Source organism: Dermacentor andersoni, chromosome 11 (genome assembly GCF_023375885.2).
Source record: "Dermacentor andersoni chromosome 11, qqDerAnde1_hic_scaffold, whole genome shotgun sequence".
Taxonomy (NCBI): Eukaryota; Metazoa; Arthropoda; class Arachnida; order Ixodida; family Ixodidae; genus Dermacentor; species Dermacentor andersoni.
In genome coordinates, this window is record NC_092824.1 from 71,757,507 (window position 1) to 71,776,777 (window position 19,271).

Genomic DNA, 19,271 nt, shown 5'->3' on the forward strand with positions numbered 1-19,271 from the left:
CATGTGATGTGGCATTCTCAAGCGATGACCAGCAGATTACCGTTATCGTGGAATAGTGGGCAACCTGCCCCCCCCCCCCCCCCCATGGAGCTGAAACTTTGAGGGTAACAAAGAATCTTGACAAGAAGTTCAGGACGAGCGATGAAACGAGAAACTATAGGCGTCGCGTTACGATGCAAGAAAACAGTGGTGCAAATTAGAGAGCGATTAGAGGGTGTAGCTTATGCCCTAGTTTATAACAAGATGAAGTTGGTTTTTTATTAGAGTAACAGAACGTGCGCCGTCAACGCCGTCGAGGATGGCGGGAAACTTAGGTGGTGCGATCAGGCGAGAAAATTTATAGGCGCATAGAATGGAGCAGAACAATGGGTAACGGGTGACGTCTACAACGTGGCGCCCACGACGTGTTTCCTGCCCCTGCAGTAGCTCTAGGCGCATGTAGTCGGAAAAAGCATAGCCTGCGAGATCTGTTGCTCGATCGGGAGGAAGCCGCTTCACCATAGGGCGTGCATTTGGACACCACCTACTAGAGATAGCTCAGGGAGGGGCCTTCGTCCTGCAGGGGACATAATGTATATGGCTGGCGCTTACAGGACTTGGCCACGTGGTGTGGGAGCGTGGAGCGCCGACATTCGGAAACTGAGGGCAATCGAAGTGGGGAACTTTGACTTTTTTTCTTTATTTTTCTTTTTTTAAAATTTCTCCTTGAGAAGACTTGGATGGTTACGGGTTATAGGTTACCGCGCAGTGCATGCACCCTTAAGTTCGAGAAAATGCGGTAGTGTCTGTAGCGAGCACCCTTCGCTACACCAAGAAGGCGGGGAAAAAAAAAAAAAAACGCTACAGCTGAGAGGCGGCGGGAAGGGGTATGCGCGTCCTTCCGCGCTGCATGCATATCTGATAGCGCCTCCGCTCGCATCGGAGCGCAAACGACGCAAGCGCTCCTGGCGGGTTTTGCGTCGCCGCCTTATCTGACTCCGTCTTGCAGCGCACCGTCCGTGAATTCTCGAGCTCGCGCAAAAAAATTTCCCGACTGTACGCGCAAGAACGAGAACTGACTTGTTGAATTTCTCATGTTTCTTTTACCCTTTTTCTTTTCTTTTCTCGGGCGCTTCCTGGAACCGTCGTTTTCTTGCGACGCCTCTCACCCGCGTAACGTATAGACGAGGGCAGAGAGGATGTGTGTACCACGTGACAGGCGGCGATCGTGTCGTGGGATCTCCAATTTCTGGCCTTCTCACTATCTCTCGGCATAAACACGCACCAACACGCACAATTTACAATTCATCTCTCCTTTACTCCTCGCTGATGTTGACCTCATTGGGCTACCGGCTTTCACGAATCCACTTACCGAAAAGCAGTCTTTTATGTTGACGAATGTCTCCTGATTCATACGTGTATCTAGTTTCATGGAAGCCGAAAATACGTCAGCCCTTCTGTGTCCTCCCGAGACCATTTGTACATTATGTAATCTGTATTGCACATCGGTCCTCAATTACCTTTTTTTTTTTTTCGAAGTTGGAAACGGTTACGTAAAATATATTCGTCCTACGTACCAAGCCAGATGCATGAAATTGTATGAAAGTGGTTTATATAACATTCTTTCAAGCTAACGTTTGAGAAAATTGACACCGATTTGATCTATAGAAGGCTATCTGTGTCGCCGGAAACGAGGAAAAGCAAACCGTTTGAAGTGCGTTTCGAATACCGCGACAGAGCATATATGAAAAAGGACGTACGCCAACAACATCATAATCCGCCCCGCGACGTTACGTAATCATACCGTGTGTCTCATAGGCTAACATTATAGCCAGCTGTGAAAAAAACACGGTGCAAGATACAGTTATAAGGCCTACGGTATTCGGTCGTCAGAACGCCGTACTTAAAATCGCATCTTGCATAGCGTATTTTTGTAATCTTCCTTTTTTGTTTTTCGTTGAACACCTTGGCTAGTATTATCTGGGGCACACACACGCACTCACGCACACGCACTCACGCACACGCACTCACGCACACGCACTCACGCACACTCACTCACGCACACTCACTCACGCACTCACGCACACTCACTCACGCACTCACGCACTCACTCACTCACTCTCACTCACTCACTCATATATATATATATAATGGCCTCTCGTGCGTAGCGTGTACATGTACGTCAGCTATTGTTTTGTTTTTCTTTCCTCCTATCTCTCATCTGAAATATGATGTTACACCAGCGTCCGTGCAGGCCGCCAAATCTCTCCAGCTTCCAGCGAAGCCGTCACCACTCTTTCAAACGTAGAAGCGCAATAATGCATATTTACCGCAGGCCCACGGTAACGGGCCGGAATTGAGCATATTTTAAGGCGTGGCCAGCGGCAACCCCATTCTCTGACCGGCGACAACGCGCGCATTGTTCACTCTACACTCGCGCAGGCGCGCGCGATTCTCGCCGCATGTGTATGCGCATGTGTACGTGTATGTGCACGTTCCAAAAACGGCCTCGCTCGCATTGTTCTCGCGCGGACCGTCGCGCCTCGGACGCGCGACTCTTTCTCGCAGTGCAATTAAATCCACGCGTCGACGGCACGGAGGAGCGCGAGGCGCCTACGAAAACAATAGGAGCCTCTCTGTCTCTTCGTATTAGCCGAGTCGTCGGAGAAGAGCTCTTCACCGCGTCTCTCTTGATCCTCGCCCGTCTCTCGCCGTCTTCGCTTCGAGAGGCATCGCGCGGGCTTTTCTTTTCTAGCAGGCAGCACTTCGCAAGTCCCTTCGCCCTCTCTCGCCGAGGGCGCATGTGCGCATGCGTGTTAGAAGCAGCGATCATGTGCGTCGCTCGCGCACACTGTGTGCATACTTGACAAAAAAAAAAAAAATAGGCGAGCGTTCGGAGACGTCCTCTTCCTTTCGATCATTTGCGTCCTCCTCGTCTTTCTGCTCTCGTCTGTCCTTCCGCCTCGCGTCCTCTGTTTATCTCTCTAGCTTGTGCGGAACTGAGAGCGAGCGAGAGAGAGAGAAGGCAGGGGGAGGAGAGAGAGAAAAGGTGTCAAGGACGTCTTCTCCGCGTGTTCCCTGCGAGGCGCCTCGTGGCCATCGCCCCTCGCCTCGCAACGCCGCGGGAGGTTGTGGCGGAGGCTCGCGTCTTGCAAGCGAGACGCGCGGCGGCGGCGTTTCCAGCAGCGTGTGCGGAGCTCCGTCCGAGTCTTGCGTGCCGGTGCAAATGGAGGATGCGCGAAATTCCCCGAGCAGGCTTGCCTGCCAGCTAGCCTGCCCCAGTTAAGATGGCCGCGTTCCAGCTAGTAGCCCCGTTAAACCTGAGAGCCAAACGGGAATCTTTCTTGGACGCGTGTGTAAGCGTATACGGACTATGACCCCTGGAGTGTTAGCCGCAGCCACCCGTGGCCATGGCGGCGGACTTTGTCTTGGCGGAGTCCGACGTTACTGGCAATTTACGCTGGCTGCAGGACATGACGGTGATGTCGAAGGTATAGCCACAGAGTAGCCAAGTGGTGTAGAAGGCAATATCCTTTTTTCTTTATTTGCTTGCGTCTATGAAGAGAGTACGCAGATATATGTAGCTGGAGGGAGGGCGGGGGACACGGCGTTTACACATAGCAGAGCTTGTCGGCCCCTGTCGGTGACGACGCAACGAGGGATCTCGACGGGAAGCTCTCCCGCCTGCCAATCTTTTTCGTCGCGTTCGCTTCCGCTGTATAGTTTAGGAAACCGGCGCGTGCTGAAGGTGATAAACGCGAATAAATGCGTAATCGTTTAAAACCACGGACCCCACAGGCTTTTTTTTTTTTTAACTCAGTGGTGACATGGCTGTCCTGCTTCTAAGCGATAGGCATTCATTCATCTATAGGGGTTTAACGTACAGACCTTCACTAAATACATAGCGCAGCACTAAACGTCATCGGATCACCTTTGGCGACAAGTACGGAACGAATTTTGCAGTGCACGGCCGTTTTCTTGCATCCGGGAACCGAGCTCGGAATCTGGTCTCTCAGCTGCAGTGGTACACAGCGGTGTGGTGTACCACTGGTTCTAGCCGCATCGACTATAGAATTCTCTATCGCATCACTCATTCGTTATAGCGGATCCCTCTGCGAAGTGGTTTGTTGTGCATCCGTCCCACCGTGACAGATATTACTGAGGCGGGCGTACCCCCGTAAAGCCACCGTAGTACAAGTGGACCTGGCTCCATCCATTAGGTTCTCGGAACCCCGCGACAGTCTTCCTGTCGTCCGTATCGCTTCTACTCCGACAGATGGGGAGGCGGCGGGCTGCTTGTCCGCGCAGTGCCCGCGCTCACCTCCCAATCGCGCAGTTGACGCTGTGCGTTTGTTTTCTTCCCTCGCACTTTCAGTGATGCTTGGAAGGCGATGCTCTATAGGGCTGAGCCTGTCTTCCGAAGGAGAGACGAAGCCGAAAGAGTGAAAGGATGTGTTCCCTCTACTAACTCCAATGTCTCACTGCTGCAGTAGATGTACAGCCTAGGTGTTTAGTCGCAGCAGCGCGGTCGCGCTCGCGGTCATTCTGTTTACTCCGACTGGTGCGGCCTCTCAACTGTCTGTCTGTCTGTCTGTCCGAGCCACGAGGCGAGAGCCAACGGAGAGAAGCGAAACTGGTTCGCGGCGCGCACGTCACTTCTTCCGCGGCGGCAGGCAGGTGACTGGCAGTGGTCTCCGCTTGGCTGGGCTCGGCTGTGGCCCGGTGCTTCAGGAAAAGTGAAGGGGGGGGGGGGGGGGGTGACGAGGGCGGGAAGGGGGACGAGGGATACGAAAAGCCTTGGCAAGCCTCGCAGCACACATCTGGCCGCCCATGCATGGTGGCAGAGTATGCGCGGACGACGCGGGCAAGGGCGTGTGTGCCCCTACTCGGACGTCGTCGTATATAATCTTATATGCCGCGGAGCCGTTGACACACTTTGCGTTTCCTCTCCACAACATCCGTTTGCTTTTGCGTTTTCCTGCTGTGTGTGCGTGCGCGCGCGCGGTGTTGTTGAGAGTGGCGGGTTTGTGACGTGTCCGTGGGGATCGACACCTCTTTTCTTCGTCTGGCCGCGCGCGCTGCGGGTTTGGTGGGCGCGCGGAATGGGACGCCTGTCGGGAGATGTCTCTCGGAGGGTCGAATGCGTTGTCGTTTCATTCGCGGTTGCTCATTGTATTTTGTTCCTAAGCGGGCTCGTGTTTTGACAAGCGTTAGCCGGCTCTCGGAAGACGTGCGGCGGTGTCCGGAAGGGGTCGATCGAGCACTTTTTCCTTTTTTCTTTATTGTTTCACTCTCTGTTCGTCCGGCGTAATGCCGCGGGGGCATGATCGAGCGTATCAAAAGCCATACAGTGCTTTGAATGCAGATCCGGCAAATCGGGTAAACCAACCGCGGAACGGCTAGACTTGCGAATGCCGTAATGTTTGTGTGTATGGCTGTCGTGCGAGCGGTTGGAAAACCACCAGCAAGGTGGCGGTGAAAGTGTGCGTAACGCTCGCAGGTTGATTCGCTGCTTATACGCGAGAAACGGGGCTATGTTTAAATCTCCGCGCTCGGTCGAGCGTCGAACTTTACGCCCGACCTCAAGCTTTTCTTTTTTGTGCAGGGATTTATCCTCATAAGTTCGGGACGCAAAAAGACTTCCGACAAACAAATGTGGTTCTCTAAACCTGTTCATTGTTTCATGCTATCGGTGATTCGAAACCGAGAAAGAATGTGTGCCAACTGGAATAAATTTCATTGCTTCTAAAGCGATGGAGCTCACCGACTAGGCTCTGTAACATGAGTCTCGTGGCGACCGGACGTACACAGCTTTTGCGTGGCCGTTAAGTTTCGGCAACGCGTCGCGTAAGGGCCCACGGAACGTAAACGCAATAAGCGACGCAGGGCCGCTGAACTGTCAACCTCGTTGTCAACCTTCACTTTAAAAGCAAGGCCGCGCTTTCTCCCTTTGCGCAGCGTGGTCGCGCTCGCCTTCCACTTCGGTAGAGGCGAGCTCGCAGGTTTTTAACCGCCTTTGGCCTCTTTAAGTACCTCCCGTCGTTGCCGTCTCTTCTTATGGCAGGGAGGGAAAGAGGCGCTGCGCGCAGTCTCTCTGCGCATATTGTTTCATCGTGGGCCCATTAGGTTTGGCCCCCCTTGACACCTCTCCGCTTTTCCTAATCTTACGTTTCTTTCTTTTTAAACTTCCTATACCACTAACCGTTCAGCGTTTCTTCTCAGACGTGCATCCACCAAGGACGCACGCCTCCTGCTTGTGACCCGAGGCGTCGTCGTCGACGTCGCGAAAAGCACAAAAAAAAAAAAGAAACAAAGACGGTGGTCGCGTAAATGGGAGAAACGGCACACACATACGGGTCGTTAGCCTCCCCCCTCTTCACGTAAGCGTTCGATGAGTAACGCGTTTTGCCCGGAGGCCCCCCGACCTCGCACGACGACGAAGCGGCGTCTCTCCGTCCCATGCCTCCCGGGTGTTGGTAAACAGCTCCCCCTTATATTTTCTCCCTCTCTCCTCCGAGGCCCGTATGTGTGCGTAGCTGGATATCGCAGAACCAAGCGTCATTTCCTTTTTGGATCACTACCAAAAAGGAAAGAAACATTGATATCGCGCCTCCTACCGCGTCTCTAATACACGCCGCGTATGTATGCGCCTGTTTACACCAACATTTTGCTTCAAGTGGTTCAAGGATCACACACAAAAACAAAAACAAAAAAACATTGACATCGCGCCTCCTACCGCGTCTCTATCTCTAATACCCGCCGCGTATGTATGCGCCTGTTTACACCAACATTTCGCTTCAAGTGGTTCAAGGTTGTTGCTACTGCCTATCCGAGGCGAGCGCTGTGCTGTTTTGCCCCACAGATGATGTTAGATACTGCCTTGGCCATCGGCTACGCTCTGCCGCCGATATACTGTGCAGTGCGGCACAGCATTGCCGTGCGACTGGCCGCTCGAGGCACCTTGCGTGTATTCGCGTGCTTCTTTCACGGCCCAGAAGAACGCTTTTATGCAGCACGCGTACGGAGCAACTGAAAGCTGCAGCGGGAGTTTTTCATGTTGCTCTACAGTTTTCTCACTTGACACTTTTCATCTAATTGTGATATTTGAGAAGTTGGTTAATTGAGACTAATTATCTAATTAGGCGTAATGCAAAACATAAACTGAGTATCTCCAAGCGGCGGCAAACAACATTACCTTGGTTCTGTCCAGCTACCTGGCATTTGCATGTATCTTTAAATCTTGGTGCACGATAGTTGGGATACCCTGTATGGGCGGGTGTACAGTGGGTTCGTACACGAAACGCGCTCGTAACAAGAGTTCCGCGGACGCGAGCCCTATAGCCTTACCAGCGCTGCACGGTACTATAAGTGAGGCTGGAGGTGGCATTGGCGTTCAGGGCACGTATGCTATTTACGCGCTTTGCTGCCGCGTTGTACGATAAGAGAGAGAGAGAGAGAGAAATGAGATCGTTCAGAAGGTGAGTGGGCAAATTAATATGCAGTGGCGCCCAAGGTATGCGGTACGCTGGTTCGGGAGAACCCCGTCCTTGAAGCGTGATCGAAAAAAAAAGGGAGAAGGTTTTTGAGAGAAGGTGCTTGACGTCGATGCGTGTTTTTCCGATGAGCCCTGCTGCCAAGCTTTTCCCGGCCGCTCGATCGCCGAGACAGTATCGGCGATGAGGACGATTGCACTGGAAACTGACGCGTCTTTGACGTTCGTTTCCTCCAGAGCGCCGGTATATTGTATACACTCTACACTTACGTGTGAAACGTCAAAAATGACCCTGAGAAGTCCAATGGCCACGTCATCGAATGCTATAGCGCTTGACGCTGCATGTGTGTGACTCGTGTTTGCGCTTGGGAATTGTTCGTTCGGAATCCCTAACTGAAGGAAGAGCTACGGTAACGTCTTTTAACTGCTCGCGTTGCCTCGGGAGTTCGGGGTGTGTGATGACATTCGCAGACAACGCGATAGGAGTTATCTGCTTCTAATCGTCCTTGCGTTTATTTTTTCTTGCGTAGCCATATTTTTCTCTGAATGTACTTTCTTCTACCTTTCCTTTCTCGCAAATCTGTGATAGCAAAAAGAGAGAGAGAAGAGAAAAAAAAAGACATTGGCGGGCCTGCGAGGACAAACGGGTGCGTGAGTTACATTTCGTTCTCCTGCTGCCACCTTCTCTACTAACTGTTCGCATTGCCGCGAGGAAGACGTTCGAGGTGCTCGGATGTAGTGCGGGAGGAGTAGGGGGGTATAGAATAATATATTGGTTGTTCAGGCAATGAAGTCCTTCGGAGTAATAGTGCATGTAGCGAACGACGCGTGATAGGTTCGTAAATATTGTGTTCAATTTATGCCGCCTGTCGAGATTATCCGCTCGAGCTCCTCAGCCGCCGGTTCAGATAGCAGCGGGATCTGTCGGAAGGGCGCTGTTTTCTGTTTCCCTTTTTTTTTTTTTTTCACCTGCCTGAACAAAGAACGACTCGACGGCTATCGGAAGGTGTCCCCCTCCGGTTATATGCGCGCGATAAACCCGTCCTTTTCCCCTCAGATGTTTTGACCTCACGTAGGCTCGCCTGATACGAAGGCGTGGTCGGTCGTCACGCGAGCTCGGACCGAAGAGATGAGAGGGTTTGCACTATAGGGGTAGTATATATGATGGGCGATGAAGATGGGCGCCATGTAATTTCCTTCTGCCTGTTTACGGCGCACTTCACCCCTCCCCGCCAATTCTTTCTCTCTCTCTCTCTACTTACCTCCCAACTCGTCTTTCTTATCGCCCTCTTGCAGGTGTTATCTCCTCGCGCTCTCTCGTCCTCCTCCATTCTTTTATCCCCCCTGGTGGTAGCGACGGCGCTTTTATACAAGCACAACGGCTATTGCGCGGCCTATCTGTTTACTGGCCCGCTTTTCCGAACAGTCTTCTCTCTCTCTCCACTAAAACACACGCGGAGCCCGTAGTCGAAAGGGTGCTATTCGGTTGTGGCCATTGTTGTGCGGCGAAGGTGTTTATTGTCCCGGGTCAGTGTGTTTGCGCGCGCGGACCGGGTTCGGAAAATTGCCAGGCCTGTTTCTATAGCGTGTGTGCACCCCTATCTCTCGTTGTGTGCACCGGGGGAACACCTCCGAGGTGAAGGGAGCAACGGGCGAGGGCTAGTGAAATGAGAGAAAGAGGCTAGGTCGAGGGTCGGTCGGTCGGTCCGTGTCGTGTCGTTCCTCCACTCGGACTGGGCGACGGCTGGGCAGGCCACCTCTATTTTCGGGACGGCGGGGGCACAGCCGTCGTCCCTGCTATCTCTTCCATTCCCCCCCCCCCCCCCTCTCTCTCTCTTTATCGCGTGTGCCCGCTCTTGTGTCGGTGGTTCGCTCTCTCCCCCTCCCCATGAACAGATCGTACGATTCTTGTTTGTGCCCGTGCGTGTCAGCACGTGCACGCGTCGTCTCCTGCGTGCCCCGCTCCGATTTCCGAAACCCCCTCCCCCCGTCTCCCTCTCTCGGTTCCTTCCTCTCTGATGTCGCTTTGTGTTCCATTGTTCGGGTTCTTCGTCTGGCCGCTGCCACGGCATGGCTCTCCTCTTTCCGCGCTTCGGCTTATCATTGTTTACCTCTAGAACGGAATGATTTATACAAGCGCTATCTCGAGTTCTTCGTTATGCAAGAGCTAGAGTGTCCCTATGCAAAGGTTTCGCGCAGGTTGGAGGAATGCTGACGCGAAGCACTCGATGAACTTAAGAGTGATAACGCAACTCTTTACCGACTTTGTTTGCATTTCTTTGGCTGAAGGTATCCGGAGCCCCCGACTACGGCGTGCCTCTTTATCATATCGTGGTTTTGGGCACATAGAACTGCAGAGTTTAATTTTGGCTGGAGGTATGAGTGCTTCCTATTTGGCCTCGTCGTAGAGCGTCGGAACATTCTCCAAGAATAGTTCTTGAGCGCGATCCAATAAAGTTCGAACAGCACTTCCTTATCCTGCTTACCTTGATCTGTGTAACAGTGCCGCCACCTGCGTGCTTTTCCGTTTCAGGGCTTTCTTTTTTTTATTTTTTCTTCTTTTGTCGTCCTTTCTGGAAGTAGTTTGATTTGTGTGCCCTGTATTTGAAGCAGTGTGTGGCAAACTCTTCGTTCCGTTATTATTTTTTTCTTTACATTGCGGCTACTAGTACGCACAGGCCAAAGGGGGTTTGTAGACTCTGACTATCAGCGAATAGAACCATGACGAAACTTCTCCATTTGTGGAGGGAAGGTGGGTGCGGTATGAGCTTTTTGTTGATACATGCAACTACTGCAGCTGACACCGTTGAAATTCATGGCGTTACTGCTAGCAGTAGAGAGAGAGAGACGATAGATGAAAGGCAGGGAGGTTAACCAGGACTGAGCCCGGTTGGCTACCCTACACTGGGGAAAGGGAAAGGGGAGGGAATAATTAAGAGAACAGAAAGTCCACTGGTGATATCGCCGATGTGGTAAGTTTTCTGCTCTATATCCTATCAACTAACGGTCACTCAGTGCGAATCACAGACGGTCGCTCAGTCCGGTAGCCTTCAAATATCGCAGCAGCGCTTTTGTGGCCTTTTGTGTAGCTGCGATATGCGAAGCCATGGTCCCAAGATCTTGTTCCAGGTCAACGGTTTTCTATCTAACCGATTTAAAGCTGTGCGGAGGTCATGTCTTCCATTTCTTTCGTCTCCACTGCGAGCGTTATAGACACATGTCATGATGCTGAGCTGCGTGATGCGTCTGTGGGTTTCCAGAGCCTCGGTTGTCGGCTATTCAAACCACGCTTTCTGTAGACTGACCGCAGTGTTCTTTTCGTTCGCCTGCGCTTACCACGTGGCATAATGTCGGAATGAAATTACATACAAGCATTGAGGCGCGTTTCACGCAGATACTGCGAACTCGCGACGTGTATTTTCCCGAGCCCTCGTTTACATAGGCCGCCTCGTTTACAGGTCGGTCGCTTCTCAACTTCACACCTATATAAGTACGTTTTTTCGAGGACTGGTCTCCGGGCGCGTCCAAATCGGACAGCGAGTACCCGCGCTGCCGACGCAAGGACAGTAACACTTCGGACAGTGGGCATTAATTGTCTTCATACAGTTGACCCCAGGTACACAAGTGATGGCTTCTGTAAATTCCGCCCCGGCTCGAAGTCTCCGGAGAGACTTCCTCCACTCGAGAAAGACATACAATCGTGCGACGTATAGCCCAAATAGCAGGCACACCATGCAGTCAGTAGTAGAAGCAAGTGAGCACGACTACGTGATCCACGCTGTGGATAGGGGCTCGTGTCGAATCGAGTCACCGGCACACCTCGATTCTCTCTCTCTCTTTTCTTTTTTTTTTTTTTACCCAACAAGCGTACAGCGCGAGTCAGCGCTCTCCCAATTCGGAGAACTGTTATTCCGATCTCGAGTGGCGCGTCCTACTTTTCTCCCCGTCGCAGTAGTTATGTTGTAGTGACTATACCATCGGGCGTTAGCGTGGCCGATCAGTCTTTGTCACAGTCCTGCCGTCTTGAACGGCTGCGCTCAGATCTAGGAACGCTGACCAGGTCTTTGTTCATGGCGTTGCAATCGTCGCTCGTCTCTTTGTTCCATTATTTCTTTTATTGTTACATTGTAGTTTTCAAAAAGAAAATTAAATATGCGCGTTCGCGTCGGCGTTAGCCAGCTCTGCGCTTCCATGCAGATTGCAAATCTAGGCCAACGAAGGTCGCGATGTCATTCGAATGTATGCCATATATATATATATATAGCCAGGCCCGTTCTATGAAATATGCGGCGCAGGCACAATAAAGCGCATCCGTTCCTGTTTCATTTCTTTTTTTTTTTCTCTTTCCCGCTCTCTTACACATATGTCTCGTGTATCACAGTGAGTACGTTCATGCGTCGAGCGCCGTTCTCTCTTCCAGCGATCGATCTCTCTCGGACGCAAGGGCCCCCGCAGCGACCACGCGCTTTTCAGGTTGTGTAACCATATCATGGGCTCGTCGTGCTTCCCGCCGCATCGCTATCTCTCCGAGTCGGCTGTCGGCCGGTTGGTCAACAGGGCCGTGTGCATAATTTTTTTTTTTTTTGTATCTCGCGCTTTGCGTGACGTCACTGAGTCCGGGAAGTAGCGACGCTCGAGGCGTGACCGGTGTTACATACGAGTGCCACGTATCACCGCCCGACAATATTATTATGTACCGGGTCGTGTTATCGTACCCGGGAAAGGGCATGTTTCGGTCCGATGGGATGGAGCACGGGTACACAAAGCAGAAGACTGTAGCGCATTATTACCTGTATTATTGACTAGCGATTAAAGTAACTGTAGCATAGTTGGGCACGAAGTAGTGATCACTCGATCATCCTGTCGACTTCCTTGTTTCCGTCCTGCTTAAATTCGTGCTCGTCTTTTCGTATTCGTGAGGCTAACTTTGTCCAGTTCGCTGTATACCCTCTGCGTGGGTCGGGGTATAGCAAGAGGGAAAGAGAAAGAAGGAACACAGGAGTTTCGATCGATTGACTAAGGGCAGCGTGTCCATCGGACACTCAGGTATGCCACTCTCAGATGCTGTAGAAGGGCTCGATCGTGTGGCTTTCTCAGCCGGGGGGGTTGCAACTAACGTTTTATGTAGTAGATATATAAACGTTACGCGCGACGGATAAGAAAAGAACGCGTAAATTGACGGGATCGTTGCAAAATACTGCCGTGATGCCGATGCTGTAACGTCGGCTGCCACGTGTATATATATAGTTACGACTTTCTCCCAGGTACAACAGCACACGCTGAAAGGAAACGCAAGTGCCTATTTACACGCGTCATCTCCGTGGAAGTTGCAGGGCTGTCATGCCCCTTCCTCCCCTCCCCGCCCGGGATATATAGCGCGTTGCATAATCAACGTGTTTAATTGTGCGCGTTGCAAAAGGAAGCGGCAGTAGCGCGGACGGAGGACGCGTTGTTGTAACTTGCGCGCGAAATTATGCCTCCACGTTTGTGCGAACGAGCTCCTACGAGGCCTCGTTCAAGGTGTTCAGAAATGTATCCTTCATTCATGTGTCCGATTTAGCGTATATAATTTTTTTTTTGCGCCCAATATATAACCCATACTCTGTTCTGGCTCGGCACGGTGGATCATCGTCAACATCTTCTTGCACGTCCCTCTTTTCCTGTTTCTATTCCTCTGTCCCTTACCTCCAGCGTAGGGTAGCAAACCAGGCTCGTCTGGCTGTCGTCTGGCTGGCTGACCTCCATGCCTCTCCTCTCCTCGTTCTCTCTCTCTTGCACGTCCATTATAGAGCGAGGGCCAGCGATCTCCGATTACCCCTGTCTTGCGTCAGCTAGTTATGCATGCTGTGCCTGCAAAGTTTACTAATCTCGTCACATCGTCTTACCTTTCTGCTCTCCTCACTGCGCCTCCCTCCACTTGGCACCCGTCCTGTTGCTCTTAATAGATCACCGGTTATCTGGCTTTACGTGACCTGCCCCAGCTTCACCTGCTCCTTGTAATCTCATCTACCACATCGATGAGCTGCACCCGGTCGTTGTGTACGATCTGTCCGTAGTTGTGTTCATCTCAGGACGAAGGCCTCTGTCTCGCGTACGCCAACTTTTTAGTTCGGTGCTTTATAGCTACACCCTTTAGACTCTATGGAAGCACGAGTGGTTTCCTGCTCCACATAGAGTGAATGGGAAATTGTTGACATTCTGCTCAACGTTGGCAAAATCGCAGTGAGCATCAGCGAGATCGTAAGTTGCGGAGCGTATACCTGCCCATCTGCCGCCATCTCCTTGGTCCTGAGCTTGTTCCATATGGCACTGCTTCAAGGCACGCGTTACTTGCGGCATATGCTGCACCAAAACTTATCTCCGCGGCGTCTCTGTATTCGCGTGTACGGTCGAGTCTACATGTGCATAACGTAACCTGCAATTGGCCGTACTGAAGAGAAAAGCTGAAGTATCGTCAACCATACCGGTAAAAAAGAGCATTGCAAAATTTGTAATTCTTCGCAAGCAATCAGTCAACTATAACGCGTCACGTACAGCCGTAACTAGTGGTGAGTTTTCGAACGACGATCTCCCGTGGCGTATAGGATTTAGAACTCGACATGCGAATGTGCGCGAAGTGTAGATTTCCGGCTGAATATTAACTTTGGTCTCTAGCAGCCCTTTCGTGTTCGGCCAGAGCCAGTGTAGTTGAGCCACTGTGGTCCTTTTCGTACGAATTCGAGGTGTTACCAATCGCATTGGTGGTGATTGCGATACAAGCTCTACATATATGCTTGCGGCTTGTGACACTGAAACAACGGCGCACTGTCTTTAAGGTCTTCAAATGGATTGCCGAAAGATCTCACAGGTTTGGTTAAAGTACAGGGTTTGCTGAAGAACTAGCTTCAAGTTGAATGACCTGAAGCAGTCGAGTGGACTTCGAGTGACCCGACAACTTGTGTATAAGCTTTCGCTTACTTGAACCAGTGGTAGGCTACGATCCGTGTCAAGGGTACTTCCTTCATGCAGGGCGGAACAATTCTGTTTAGTCTAATCCGTAAATCCTGAATATGTAGTAGCAATAACCGACATATTCAGTGAATATCAGTAATCTAAAAAAACAATGAACTGGAAAGTAGGAAAAAAAAAGCATTTAATAAAGGTCCCTGTGAGCTTTGGGTGGCACTTCCAGTTCATAATGAAACTCGTCGAACTTCCCGTGTTACTGCCTTGCTTCCGAGATCGACCCCCTTGCTTCGACGCCAACATCGAAGCCCTGTAGTGCGCTGTAAATGCTATCGCGTCATAATTTTCCGCCTGTATACGTGGTTTCGTCTCCCGCATGTCGATAGCGCTAAGCTTTTTATGAAGTGAGCAACCTTACACTGCTCACTAGGGTTGAGGATTGGGCGAGTTGGTATTGCACTCTAAAACTGGTGCAGCGCAACGTAGAAAGGAAGAAACAAGCCGAGCCTGCCAGATAAAAGAACAGAGCGCTGTTTCACTGCTTGCGCGTGTCCAGCTCCATCACAAAGGGAGTGAGCTGTTTGTCCGGCGAGGTTCCGACCTGAATTCCACTATTGCTCGCCGAGGTGTGCACAAAACCAAACTCTGCGCCTGCCCCTGCGAACTGGCAGGCCCTGTTGTGGTTGTACCTGAAGTCCATAGAAAAGCTCATAAAGGGACTTTAGTTGCACCCAACTGGTTAGTTGAACTCAACTGGTCTCTCGTTTTGTCTTCTCGCGCGCCGAGGGGTGATTCCAGGAAACGGGCGTTGCCAAAACTCTGGTCTTGCGCGTGCGCGTGTGTGCAGCGACAGGAGGGAGGGGGGGGGGAAGGAGAAGCACCTACCGCAGGCACTTCTGCTGTTCACCCGTCCCTTCGCTCTCTGCTGGCGCGCCGCAGGGCAGAGGCTTCCGAAGCGCGCGGGTCAGCTGACTCTCGGCGAGCTGGCGGCGGCTCGTCTAGTAGAAGAAAAAGAAAAAAAGTGGGCGCGCCTGCCAGAAAAAAAAAAAAAGTGTTCCACGCGGTCTCGTCGCCGCCGACGTTGCGTCAGCGATGTCTCGTGAGTCCCCAGCTAGATGATACGGCTTCTGCCACTTCCCGTCGCCCTTCCTCGCCTCGACCCCTGCAAGATTGAAGGGCTCTTTTGTTTTGCCCGTGGCGTTCCCCGTCCACCATTTTAAAGAAACACGAAACAGTATCATTAGGTTAGGCTACACTTCGGTTAGGCTGCGTTGGCAGATTAGAGCACGCGCACGCACGCACACGCACGTACGCACACGCACGCACACACAGCCAAGTTCATCAAGAAAGCAGGCGTATTGTCAAAACCTTTTTTCTCGATTTTTCTCAAGGGGTGCACACTTCCTTTTTGCTTTTTTTTTTGTTTTGCAGTAGAGACTCAGTACTTTCATTGCAGAAGGACACGATAGTGCTTTCCACGGGCCCGAAAGCCTTCTGTGTAAGATGACGACATTTATTTGAGGGCACAGAATGAAAACTCGCACAGAAAACAGTTCCAGTCGTTGGCTGAGTGGTATGTGTACTTTAGACGAAGGCTGGCAGTACCTTAACAGTACTACGAAGCCTTAGTTCTGACCAGACTCGAAACTAGAGAAATAAAGAAACCGTCCAACGTGCGCAAGCCACGACGTTAAGTTTTAATGCCGCTTCCTCTGTCACCGATTGCAGAGTCCGCTGAACTGACGGGCAGTGCCAACTGATACAGTACGCAAACATAAAATGGAGCAACGCTGTCCATTAGAAACGCTGCGGCATAGAGAGAGCGGGGACATCGTAACAACACAGTCGCCTGCCTTATCGCCGTCCTGAAATGGCGTCACCGCTTCGCTTGTCACGTGCGCATGCACTGTTATAAGGGACACGTGAAGCCGAAATGATTCCGGTGCTTAAGCGAGCGGCCTTTTCGCGACGATAATCGAGTCGACCGCGCGATAAAAAGGTGGGCTCTGCGGCATGCCCGGCGACCGACGCTTTTAATTCGTCTCGATAAGAAACTGCGGACCGTCAGCGCCCTGTCCGGAAAAACAGTTCCAGCAGGTTTCCTGGAATCCCTGCTATCGACCTGCTCTTGAGACCTCGACAGCCAGACACTTGGGGTGTCTGGCGTTCCGTTTGGGTCTGTTGAAAGCTGCCAACTTACAACGTTTCCCTTGGATCGAGTTCGCTTTGCAGTGTCGCTCACGACGACGGCGAAATTAAGTGTTAAGCAGTCGTACGCGTTTGCTGTCAGCAGCAGGAGTTCTGGGCATTGGCAAATTCCGCCATTTTGTCGATTTCGCCATCTTCCTAGCCCTGATTGGCCCTCTTAATTGGCTGAAAACGCCGTCATTGCAGTCGAATTCGCCATCTTCTTAGCCCTGATTGGCCTCTAATTGGCTCAAAACTCAGTCATTGCAGAATTCGACGATGTGGTGGAATTTCGTAGCGTCTTAATTTTCGCAGTATTCAGTAGACAAAGAAAACGAACACTTTGTGTTAGTGCTAGATGAGGTGCAGCTCCATAGAGGCAAGCGGTGCCAAGGTTAGCAGCATAGCGTTGTCTTGCACCGGAGGAAGAGGTCGTAGGTTCGATTGCCAGCGGCATTCCAATGGGGGGCGGAATGCAGAAACGCACGTTTATCGTGCGTGCACTGCGTGCATATTCATTTTGTTCCCGCGTTGCTTCGAAAACTGTTGTTTCACTTGCGATGCATACGAGGAACAAAACAGCAACAATGCTTTACTAGTCGGTTTTTACGAAACATTCGGTTAGTTTCGGTATTCGAAAACGCCTACAGTTTCTTTTCGAATACGAATAGTTGGTATGTAATATACCTAGATTTGCCCATCCCTATTTTAGTTTTTTAAAGCACCGAGTTGAGAGCAGCATAACCAAGTATTTCACTTAGTTGTTCACTTCAAACGGTTGTTTTTACTCGTTCGCTAGCCGGGGTACGTGCTTTCGTCCAATGCCAGATTGATTATTACGACTAAGCACACAGTCAAAAGTACGATCGGTTTTTCCTTATGAATTTCCCCCCTCAGTACGCAGTGTGCAGGGTTCGGCACGCGCTATCGTGCGGATTTACTGGAGCGAGATCAGAGCGAAACCTGTGCATGCCAGGGACGTTTTCCAGGAGATACGAATTGCCACGTGGCCTTTGAGACGGCAAGCGCTTTGGGAGGTGGCTTTCGCCGATCGCAAAAGGGAATATTCAGAGCTCGCCTATCTTGAGACCTTTCTTCGTTTTGCCCTGCTCCTACTTGGAATCACCTGCTTTTGAGACCGCTCAGCCAGGACACTCATTTGTAAAGTGTTTGAAGGTCTCTGCCAATCGGCTTGTACGTGCGCGCATAGGTGAACGGCGAAAAGAGAGAAATGAACGAGTTGACGCAATGCCCGTGCAGTTCTCGCCACACCATCTCTCCGCCCCTGCGCCGAGTCACGAGACGGGAAAACTTCTTTTCGTCGTCTTTCTTCTTTTTTCTATCCGCGAATGCTCGTTATACCTGCGTGCACCCATACACAGATCACGCGCGCGCTTTCCTTCTCTTTTTCTTCCCTTTAGCACCGTATCACAACAGTGGAGTGAGTCATTCGCAGCTGCATACGTGATGCGGGAAGAAGGAACGGCCGGTTTGTGTGTGCCCTCCAAATGGCCTACGGCGCGCAACAAGCGCGAGAAAAAGACGCGGAGCTGGCGCGGCGCGGGAGAGGGGGGGGAGAGAGCGCGTCTTTGGTGACGTGATCGTCTCGCTCCTCCATTCGCAACCAATAGGAGGCCGCGTACGCGCGCCGGCCGTGCGATTCCGCACCTAGAAAATGGCGGCGCTCGAGAGTCGCGTGGTCTTGTCGTCTGCTCCCGTGCGTCCTTCGGCGCGTGGCGTGGCCCACAGCAGGAAACCAGAGCTGCGGCGGCGCTCTCCGCTGCTGCCTCGTTGTTGTCTTCGTCGTCTGCTTCCGGCGGTCGGCGGTGGCGCGGCAGTTGACTGCCGGCTATTTAGCTGGCGCGCAGTCTGTGCTTGGGGCTCAGTCTTTGGAATGAGTAGCGCGGAGCGGCGTGCGAGCACCACCGGGAAGCACTGGCGCGTCGACCGGAGCGGTGGCTGCGGCGGGCCTTCTTCGGCGGCTGTTGGTTCTCCTCCTTCAGCTCGGGGCGCTGCTGCCACGACCACGACTCGCTGCCGTAGCTACGGCCACGAACTGTTGTCGCGACCACTGAGTGCAGTCGCATCCACCGTCCCTCTCGCCGTTGCTGTCCGGTTTCGTCGTAGGAGCCTCCGCGCCGTCGCTCCACTGCCCGAGCGAGCGGGTCTCGACAGCCTCTTCCTGCTAGTCACCTCACACCACCGCCGCTGCCAACTCCACCGCCCGAGGAGGCCAGCGCACCGTCGAGCCTGCTCGACATCCTAGTCATACGCACGAAAGATCTCTCGACATGGTTCAAATAAGTGAGTGGCGGTTGTGTGCAGCCGTGATTGTATCCGCGCTGCGTGTTGTTCTCTCGAACGAGACAGACGGGCCTGCAAAGTGCGTGCGGAAGTCGCGTTCGTGTTCTCGGCGCACGCACACGCGCATGCAAAACGCTTTCCGCGAGATTTCTGGAAATATAACGGGGCAATTGTCCGTTTCGTTGCTGTTCCTATTAGCTTGAAGGGGGTTTCGAAAGCTGTGTGCGCTTTTATTTTCATCGGTGGATTGCTTTCTGCTTTCGCGCTCTGATAAAATTGTCCGAGGGCTTGCGTCATGCGAACTATTTTCGGAGCGTTGACCTGAATCCGAAACCTGACACGTTGTTGCGCCTGTCGGGCTTTC

At 52.0% G+C, this 19,271-nt stretch overlaps 1 protein-coding gene across 2 annotated transcripts in view; it reads left to right on the top strand.

Annotated features, from left to right (window-relative positions):
• Nucleotides 1-19,271, top strand: part of Lk6 (MAPK interacting serine/threonine Lk6 kinase) — a 117,824-nt gene that overhangs the window by 90,064 nt on the left and 8,489 nt on the right. The window contains exon 1 of one of the 2 annotated variants that reach the window (XM_050167901.3): nt 18,405-18,907. The exons of the other annotated variant lie outside the window; for it this stretch is intronic. Within the exon in view, the coding sequence (XP_050023858.1) occupies nt 18,895-18,907 (13 nt within the window). The 5' untranslated portion in view covers nt 18,405-18,894. Of the gene's footprint in view, nt 1-18,404; nt 18,908-19,271 lie in introns of those variants that run through there. 2 annotated transcript variants of the gene reach the window in all.